The sequence below is a fragment of the Gobius niger genome, assembly GCF_951799975.1.
Source record: "Gobius niger genome assembly, chromosome: 17".
Taxonomy (NCBI): domain Eukaryota; kingdom Metazoa; phylum Chordata; class Actinopteri; order Gobiiformes; family Gobiidae; genus Gobius; species Gobius niger.
Window position 1 is genome coordinate 21,439,158 of NC_136868.1, and position 10,724 is coordinate 21,449,881.

The 10,724-nt window shown below is 39.4% G+C and overlaps 1 protein-coding gene across 2 annotated transcripts; it reads right to left on the bottom strand.

Moving 5' to 3' along the window:
• Positions 1-1,652: 1,652 nt before the first annotated feature.
• pfn2b (profilin 2b) lies at positions 1,653-6,288 on the bottom strand. Of its 2 annotated transcripts, none has more exons than XM_079575548.1 (3): positions 5,932-6,287; positions 3,870-4,062; positions 1,653-1,896 (listed from the first exon to the last, which is right to left on the bottom strand). In XM_079575548.1, exons 1-3 carry the CDS (start codon positions 6,058-6,060, stop codon positions 1,799-1,801), a joined length of 420 nt encoding a protein of 139 aa, XP_079431674.1. In that variant the 5' UTR covers positions 6,061-6,287; the 3' UTR covers positions 1,653-1,798. The 2 variants fall into 2 exon arrangements, with proteins under 2 accessions (XP_079431674.1, XP_079431675.1); XM_079575549.1 differs by lacking the exon at positions 1,653-1,896 and adding an exon at positions 1,903-2,302 and having other exon boundaries at positions 5,932-6,288.
• Positions 6,289-10,724: the final 4,436 nt, after the last annotated feature.

A 10,724-nucleotide genomic window follows, 5' to 3' on the forward strand; every position in this document is an offset into this window, starting at 1 on the left:
CATCAAGTTGTTAACAGAATTACTCTGGAGTTAATACCCAAATTAATAAACGAACCGCACACAAATAACTGGTTGGAATAAATTTATTTTTGATCTGTCTGTAAACAAGGTGATAAATCAATTTATGGCATTTCATGTTGTATGCATATGAAATCAGATGCATTGAAGAGACTGTATCCCAGATGTAAAAGTGGTGAGGAAAAGAAATTTAACAAATCAGCAAACATGACTTGAATACACATATCCCACAATGCCTATCAGTGGAGCGGAAGCTAAAAAGAAAAGAAAAAAAAAAGTGCCAATGACATGTGGACAGTGGGTAAAAATCCATTTCACAATAACAGATCTCTCTACATTATGGCACAGGATACACAGGTTCTGCAGTTAAGTTCAACAAGACAGCCATTAGTGTCATTGTTCCAACCAATTGCATTCAGTCATTTCTACTTTTTAGCGTTATAATGTGGACGTCGCATTTAGCAGTACTGAGCATGGACAGATCATGCGATACCCCACTTCAGTCAACTAGAGTACAGAAGGCAATTTATTCCACAGTTTTAGAGTTGTCAACACAGCATGGGTTTGTACAAATGCTTGTATTTTTTTTTAACAATATAGAAATAAACAATGAAATGACTTCTCCCACCCTTACCTCCCCTGTGGCTTCATCTTTTTAACCCATGTGGAGTTAGTTTCCTTCAGAAAAAGGTAGTAGTCAACCTTCACATGATCGTTTTTTTTTAGTTTTTTTTTTTATATAGAGCATTTGTATAAACACTCAGCTTAACTTGGTCCTAGAAAAAGACAACAAATCTGACAAATTCCAGATGGATACATATGCAGGGATAACTAGTGTCAAAATAAAAATGGCAGCCTTTCATAAAACAATACATTACAGGAGCTGGCAAACAAAAACGTTTTAAGTGCCTGAGCCATTTTTTTTTTCTTCCTTTACTGTGGAATGTCCATGGGTTGTGTTCTCGACAAGGCTGTGATGACAGTGGGGCGGGGGGCGAAGCTACCAGAATCTTAACAAACTTTGTAAAATCGCTAACTGATCCGATCCAAACACCGCTCGAACCCACACTGTCCCGTTTGTGAAATGCAGGTCAGGACCGAGAGGTTCTGAAGGGAGAGGGGTATGGAGGGGGTGGTATAGTAGTGAATGAGGGGCTACTGGGGCTTTGTTTACTCACAAACCCAAAAAAAAAAAAAAGGGGGGGGGGGGGGGGAGGTTTGGCAAAATGTATTTTAAGAAGCGTCTACTGAAATGACCAGAGATATGAACGTGGTCTCACTTTTCAGAATACACAACCCTCCCCACAAAAAAAATTAGGAAATTAGGAAGACGTAATGAGTTTCCACGTTAAGTGCTCTGAAGGCAACATCTGCTTCGACGGGGAGGGTGTAACGGGCAGCATGACGAAGATAAAACTTCTCCTTCAATGACGGTATAGCCTTCATTTCAGTGTATGGCCAAAATTTGCTGGTCTTGAGTAAAGTACAAATTTGACATCCTGTTTAGCAACATGCTCACCTTTGCTATGGATAAAACTTAGTGTTTAAAAAAAAAAAAAAAAGAAAAGGGAGGGAGACGGGTACACAGTGCAAGTGTGTTCAAGGGAGTGGGATGAGGGTGGGTTAGGGTCAATGGGGTGTGGGGGTGGGGTTTGGGGAGAGACTGGACACAAGATTTCAAAAGTATAAGAAGGCAGAAAGTAAAGTACTAACTAGAAGTAGTGTGAAATGCAACAGGGTGGTAAGGGTGAGCGGCTAGGTGGCCGGGAACAGGCTGCTTTTAGTATCCGGACCTCCTCAGGTAATCGGCCATCGAAAATGTTTTCTGGTTGAGCTTCCCTCCATGGATACCTTCCTTTCCCATGACAAAAACCAAAGCTGGAGTACAAAGGAAACAAAAAGCAAAATAAATGAACACACAAGTGATAGCACTGTTGGAAAAAGAAATCAATTTATTGCCACGTGAATGTACATGGGGGTGCGCATATTTTTAAACCCTGCGCTGTGTAAGAAATGCTCCTGGGGCTTCGTTTAAACAGGACGGCTTTGGGGCAAATGTGGGCTTAACAGGTGTTTTCAGTTTTTATTCTTTTTTTTTTGTACGTTTTATGTTTTTTTGTTTTGTTTTTATTCATTTTTCCCCCCTCTTTCCCTCAACTACACCAAAGGCTACATCAAACACAAGACTAAAACCCTGAATCCCTCAAATATTTTGCCATTGAGAATGCCTTCTTATTCAATCCGCCTCCATGGACCCCTTCTTTGCCCATTACCAAGACCAAGACTGTAAGAAAAGAAGACAGAAGGAACATTTAGAAGGAAGTGGTCACAGTGAAAAGACCAGAAACAGACAGCAGGTGAACAGCTACAGAGGACGGCCCACACAGAGCAAGGCAGTGATTTAAAGATCAACTAGAAACGCTCACGGCTCTAATCAGTGCTGCTGGTGGTAGACAAGACATCTCACGCAGGGGACAGAGTGAGGACAGCAGAGGTAGAAAGAAACATGCATTTTCCTTATGACCGCTTTAAATAGACAAAGTTCAGTTTGCTGACCCATGCTATCTGAACAATTGTCAATTGAGTACAGAAGCAGATTTACCTTTTTTGATGAGGGTAGATATTTTGGTTTTGAGTGAGATTTCTCTGCCACATACCAGCAGCAAGGTATAGAAAATCTGAGTGTACTCACTATTGGGACAACTACACACATGCAGGTCACCCACTGCATGCTTGTACCTCTCCTCAATACATGTCTGTGTTCATATGGCCTCATGGCTTACAGCAAATTGGTGACTGGGGGGGAAAGAGGCTACCTTTGAGGGTAAGCAGACGTGTTGACAGGAGGGAAGACGAGACATGCAGTTTGTGTCATTCTGAGAGAATCAAATCTGAGACCATAAAACCCTTTAGTTTAGCATTACATTTTTAAGGGAAATTTGTATTTAAAAAAAGGGCAGAGTGCTGGGGCCCAGAAAGGCAACATGCAAAATGGCATTAGTTTATTTCTATAAATGAATCCTGTCGGCTGTTAAATATTAACTTTTATAGCTGAAAGGAAACCTGTCTGAATAACCAACCTTTTTAGGCTTCATCTTCACACTACACTGCAGTTTACATTTTGTTACACAGATATGTGTGTTCCAACTATATGAAGTGTTTTTTTACTGTGTAAAGGAACGTGCATTGATGAGTTGGCTTTGGGTATAAAGCTGTAGTGTGCAACACACTTTTCCCCCTTTTAAAGAAACTAAAATAGACTATGCAATTATTTACAATCAAAATCACAATTATAATGGTCACAATAATATATTAAAGGTTATTCAGGTGATATAAATCCTCTGAAAAAAAAAAAAAGTCTATTGGTATCTCAAGTATAAAACCTACCAACTATTAGTTTATACCTCTATACAAGTTCAGAAGTGTGTGTGATGAGTGTTCGATCATGTGGTAATGTTTTAGTTCCCTTTCTGAAATATTTAGGTCTTTGACTTGGCAACAGGGAACTGAATCTAGCGAATTAGATATTTATTATCTAATATTATAGTCCATTGTGCTTGGGAAGAAACTACTTAGCAGAACTGAAATGCAACAGCGTTGTTGAATATTAAAGCCCATTTGAAGATCAACATTGCCAACCTGTGAGGCCTCTTAAGGGAAGAGCATTTCTGTACCTGACAAAACAGTATAACATAACTTATGGCATCATATTGAGGAAAGGTGCATCAAGGTTCTACCCACATGCTTTAACACAAAAGTACTAAAAGTCCGCTAGCAGCTATGCCAAAGCAGCCCACATCAGTAGCAACAGCACAATATATTTGTCCACTATACTCGTGTGTCATGCTCACCTTTGCCGGCTTTCCCTACAGAAATGTTGTATGTTGGCTCTCCTCCTTGACTCTTCGTCCGGATGTCCATTGTCCAGTCGGCGTCAACGTGGAGGCTGTCTCTGATTACTGAGCACTTCTTATTGCCTAAGGTCATCCCACCGGTAAAGAATCCCTCCCGGTCTTTTCCCGTTATTACATCGATTTCTTCAGGCTATAGGAAACAGAGCAAAATTAATAGGACTTAGTTGACACATATACCGGTTTATATGACAAAGGTAGAGTCGTTTCAAGTTTGCCAGACACTTGTTTTACATGTCTGTTTACAACAACAAAAAAATCCAGTATTCTGTACTATATTTGAGAGTCAAATCCAGCAAAAGACAGCACTCATGGGTCCAGGTATATCTAGAAAGCCCCTACATTTGTCACAAATATAATGCATGCAGTGAATGAGTAAAACAAGGTATACAACTTGGGGCCGGCCTCACGCTGTACCTAGGATAGCTTTTTTTTTTTTTTTTTAAACAAAAGATACTGCCGTCAAATGGCTACCTAGCTTTGTTAAATCATACAGCAGGACTGAAGAAATCTCGAGGGCCCACAGCAGCTGACTAAAGCATTATGCTAAGATGCTAAATGGGTACAGCATTTCTATTTCCGATTGAACGCAAAAAACTGTATGCTCGTTTAGGACGATGGAGGAATGGAGCTTCAAGGTTCAAGCAAGCAGTCATCAGAACAAAAGGCGTCGCCCTTCGGTCCAGAAATGCACAGTCATAGCAAACATCAGACGCTCCAATGCTTCTTGCAGTGGAAGATGTTAGCAAGGCTGAATGCTAATAGCAAACCTTTAATATGAAATGGTCACATGAATTAAGTAATTTGAAATATTACGACTAGTGTCAGTATAATTTAATTGACATTCATTTTTGCACCGCAGGCGGAACGTTACCAAGTTAAGTCCCATGATGCAAAATGGATTTGTTTTCTCCCACCAAGCACTCAAGAGCGCTTAACAAGACGACCGTTACCGTCATAGTTCCGAGGACACTCCCAACAAACAGCAGCAATGGGATATTAAACCTCAATGTGGGTGAATTTATATTAAAGGACTGTGGTTTAGCAATAAAAACCGCAACCTATGTCTCCAGGCGCGTCATTTATTAAGACTAATAATACAAAATGGAGGCTCAATAAAACACTGGGGACAATATGAACATAACCATGTTGCATACAAATTTAATTTCGTAACATGTATAAAATAATATAAGAAAACTCAAAAGCAAAGTCAATGGCGTAACCACAGGCTTTTCTTGAACGCTAGGATCAGAGGCATACCGTGAACAAAAATGAATAAGAAGTAGCTATCCGCCATCTTGAAAACGAGGGGCGGTAGCGGCAGAGCGATTCACTAAAAAATATCTACGGACCGACCGAGAATATCAGCTTGACGCCTGTGTCCGAGCCGCGGAGCCTGCGCTAACGGCGTTGGCTTCAATGATTTTTCTAACGGGAGCGGCCCGATTAAAGCTAGCAAAGCTGCAGTCTGCTAATTAATGTTCATATCGCATTGCTTAGCAGTACTGTACCGGCAATTTTTGGAAAGGCACAAATACGTTGAAAAGGCAATATAAATGTGCATGGGGTCAAATAAAGATGCACCCGCTTCAGATTTGAGAGGACAGGGTTGTTAAACAGGCGTGTTACTTTGTTTCATTTCTGATTTATTTCACCGGTATCTGGGGCTAGTTAATGCTAGCATGCTAGCTAGCCGCTAGTAGTAGCTTTTAGCTTCGCCATACCGTTATGTGTCTGGTCTTCAATTGAATAGGAGCATTTTCATTCAATCAGTTTGAGGTTCTGTGCCACCTTTGCGTTTACTTTTAGTTTAAATAATACAAATAGCCATGGAATAACCAGATAACATTGCTGATGTATGCGTGCCAGTGAGACCATGTGTACCCCACTGCTTTCCCCAGCCCATTCAAGGAGGCCTGTCTACAGACAGACGGACTACACTGGAAAGTGGACAATCAGCCCACGGTATATTATAGTGTACTGAAACAAACAGTGTACTGACCGTGATGTTGGCAAAGACGCCACCGGAATGCGAGGCCCAGACGTATTTGGCGTCCGTGTACCCAACTACGGCCGCGTCCTGGCAGCTGCCATCAGCCATCAGGTTGTCCACGTAGCTTTGCCAGGACATGTTGTCAAATTAGTTCTAAGAGGAAAAGGTGCGATGGGTCAAGTTGAGTCACTGGCGTCCTTCAAAACGACAAGGAAGCTATAGTTATCTGTGGTTTATCTGGCCTCTCCTGCAGGTAAACCCCCCGGCTCCGCACGTCCCGGCTTTCTTCTGTCTAGGTCTCGGAAACGAGGAGCAGCGCTGCTGCAACAGGACAGCCGCTTGGGTGTAGTCCTCAGCAAATCACTCCGCCAGGGTTGTGCTTTGCCCCAATAGCGCGGTGCGAAATATACTGTGTGGCGGATGAATACTTGATTAGTTCGAATGGCAATGTGACAGATTTTCTGAAGAAAGGTCTATTTTGACCCACCTACATGACTGCAGCATCGGTCAATAAAAAAAGAAAGTACAATTTAAAGCTGATATAAACACATCTAAATATACTATAGAAATCCCACCTGCAAAATGTTGCTAAACTAAAACATTTGAACCTGTTCACGTCCATTTTATTCATATCTTTCTCTTAAGTGTCGCAAGCAAGGGCCTTTTGATTATTTTTAGTGTTTATTTGCTTACCTAGCGAGATTTTACCATTTACAGAAATAATTCAAACTGGGAGCATCGGCAGACCATTTACAGAAATGATAACTTGGGAGCATGTTCATTAACAAAAACATGGAACAAACCTCATGGAATTAGATATAGCACAAAGAAATTCAGTTATAGTTATTCCAATGTCCAAAGCTTAGCCTAGTCAACTGTCATGTGCAAAGATTCACTACTCACTAGGGCTGGGACGATACACTTTTGTCAAGATCCGATTCGTATCACGATACTCAGGAGCCGATCCGTTACATATTGCGATACAGTAAGTAAATAATGATCATGATGCTATGTGTAAAACAATTCAATCAGGTTCAATCACCACCATCAATCACAAAACACATTGACTATCGTTGGCAAATGCCAGAATTTGTAAGCTTGGTTATTTCTTGGTGAACTGAAGTAGTGTTGTACTTGACTTTGAACTTAAGTAGTGTTGTACTTGACTTTGCTAACACTGTCGTCACTTAAACAAGTAAAAGTAGATCCCAGGAAAAACATCAGATTCCCTGGTTGGGAAACACTGTCCTATGTAACCTTCAGCCATGAATGTTGTAGCCTATACATCCATGGTTGAATGTGGTATATGTGCTGATCCTTACAATGACTTCATACGCCTTCCTGACCTGAAGCCAAGCTGTGAATCATGGATGTCAGCCATGCAAGTCACATGTCGCATTCAAACAATCATATAGACATTTGCAGGACAATGTACATGCAATTTATTGGCATGCTAATGTGTTGATGGCTACGGTGAGAATACTAACACAAAAATGTGCAAGTAATTAAAGAGAATAACATACAATTTGATGAATTTATAAAATTCATCTTAGTCCAATCTGCCCTGAAGTGTAATGTAATTGTGTGCTGATAATTTAATTAAACCTATACTGCCATGTTCAGCCATTGGTTGTAAGTTTAACATTAATTGATTGGCACCACTTAATTTTCCCAATGAAATGCAAGGGTAAAGGGTATAGTTAGTGACCCCTGTCTCTAAATAATAATAATTTAAAAAAAAGTTTAGGGCTATTTTCACATTTTAAAAGTTTTTTTCATAGTTTTTGGCCCATATGGCACATTTCTGTCTCTTTTTGGTTTTAAATTTTCCTATGTGGCTTTGTCACCCAATAAAAATGTCATACAGTAATGCAACACCCATATACAGTATATATAGATATATATATCTATATATATATTTTTTTTTTAATTGCAGAACGTTAATGCTTACAACTCATCTAAAGGACATCTCTACTTGTAAGTATAGCCAAAGGTCATGAAATACAACGGTGCTGCTCAGTGAACCCACAAGTGACTGGACATGCAGTCCTTGTTGTTCTGCAGCAGCGTATGATAAGACTCAGTATAAAGCACCACTGTTGGCCTCAGATGAATAGTCATTATTCATAGTAGAATGAAGTGGATCTCACTCGCAGCAGACGTTTTTATGGTTGGTGTAATATGCATTTTTGCGTGACTCCATAATACTACAATGCTGTGTTTCCATATCTACATTCATTTTATTATTATCTTAACTGCTGTAGTTTTTGCATACATTTGTGTACCACTTTGTCACTTCTCCTGACTATGTTATAAATGCCCTACACGATTTTATTGATTGGTTGGTTCATTCATTCATTCAATGATTAATTCATTCATTCATTCATTCATTTATTTATTTATTGAAACAGGTATTCCCTAGGGAATATATATAGTTTTTTTTTAATTCTTTTTGTGATCCATTTCTTGCTTTTATACCATGTTTCACAACTTTTATGGAGCAACTCTGAGCTTTACCATAATACTAACAACAGCAACTAGTAGCCTCATGTTTAAGATCACAAATGGCTGTTTTTTAAGGTCTTTAAAGTTGTCTTAAAGATCTGGACAGAAATTAAAACAAACACACTTTTATTTTCATCAACATTTCTGTTACATAGCCTATTTTTAATGGAAAAGAAGAGCAGCAGTGTAGGCATAGATTACACTTCTGCACAAGCATTTATTTTATTACAGATATTTTCAGCTCACCTCTCCTAAGACATGACTGTAACTTTACCGGGAGTGGGTACGTCTCCAGCTCGTCTCCATGGAGATGTTGACTAAAGGCTGCAGAGTTTGAGATTTAAATTGGTTAGGTTCTCATCCAAATCCATTCTTTGGTTACCCATTGCAAAAATAGCATTTCTGTGTCAAGCTGCTCATTAGGAGCATATTTTGTACGGAGGGCAACAGTATAGTCCAAAATGTTCAGTGTGTCTTTAAATAAATGTATAGTTTTTGGCAATTTCGGCCATAATTCTTGCTGCCATTGGACTTTTCAGATACCATCTGAAGACAGGCCTCCACTAAAGACCTGGCCTACAGAGATGCGGACGGGAATGTGTCAAAAGCTTAAGTCCATCATGCAGCCCAAAGTATTATTTTTAGAAATAATGTCTCAACTTAACCTAATGGTAAACAGTCTCAACTTATATAATGCTTTTCTTCCTTCATAGACACTAAAGCACTTTACAGTATGGAACCAGTCACCCATTCACACACCAATGTATGCAGACTGGAGGTGGGTGAAGTGTCTTGCCCAGGGACACAACGACAGCTTACACCATCAGGAGGTGGGATTCAAAACCCGACCTTCCAATCATGAGACGATCCGCTCTACCAAATGCGCCACTGTGGCCCGTGATGTCAACTTAGGGAGGCTGACATATGGTAGATCACATTCAAAATAAAACCAGCCTTGAATTTAAAGGGGCTACACCTGATTTTACTTCTAGAAATGGAATGAAATTTATTTTGTCCTCCTTTTGGATATTGTGAACTCAAACCTTCGAGGGGAAAACAGCATGATCAAATGATAAAACTTTTGTATCAATTTTATGAACTTTACACACTTACACTTTTCTATGAATTGTTCTAGCATTTTTGTGAAAGTGACCCTGCAAGTTGTGAAATATGCCTATAAACTTGTCCCTGTAAAGAATTTGGATGCTACAGAAATATTAGGAAAGTTATGAATGAGTTTGGACCACAACATTTTAATTCAGTGACTTCCACTTTCATTGTTTGCAATCACAAAAATCAGGTATAGGGCCTTTAACCTTTGAGATCTCAGATTTGTTGGTGTTGCCTTTTCTATCTCAAACATGGAAACTACTATTTGAGCCCAAATATTGACCCTGACACTCATTCTCAGTTATAGACCATCACTTGTCTCATGTTGCCGCCTTATAAACCACTAAATTGAACAGTTAATTTCCTCGTGACACCTGAATGAGTCAATACAGACAGCCTTTGACCACCACACCTTCACATAAACTCATGTTTCCAAGTGATATTTGAAACGCGTGTAGACTCAACACGCAAACACACAGCTTGCGTCACAAGTGAGGACATACTACCTCTAGCTGCTCCTAAATGATTGCTTGTCATTTGCAAGTCAAACATTTTCAAAGAGAAGCAACTCGTCATTTTATAACTTTCTATAGGCCACAATCTCAAGGCTACACTTGCACTCGACTTTCAAACTTCAGTTCATCTTATTAGCACAATGTATGAGTTCAGATGAAAAGTTAGTCTGGCAATTAATAAAGAAAACAAATCTAAAAGCTCACAGCCTAGAGGCCAGTAACACACCTCATTTGAAAGCTAAGGCCTACAACACAAGTTTAAACTACTATTTTTCCTTGCATTTTTATTGCTTTTTTGTCCCTTTCGTGCCACTTTTCTCCTACTCATTTTCGTCACATTTTTTAACATCGCTTTTTTGATGCATTATTGTAACTTTTTTTGTTGCGTTTTCATCCTCGTTTTTGTCTCATTTTTGTCACTAGTTTTTTCAGGAAGCTTTTACATTTAGGTAAAGCCACACTGGAGAAAATGTGCTTGTTTCAGGTGGGGTTAAGAGGTTAATTGAAGGCTATGTTACAATAAAGGCTTTTTAATTTTTTCATGACAGCGATGGTACCTTGTTTTTTTGTTGTGGGTGCACTTATTTCTTTTCTTCTTTTTTTTTTTACATTTTAACCTTACAGACCATTACAGATCTTCTAACAAGGTAAATAACAATATTAAAAGCAAAG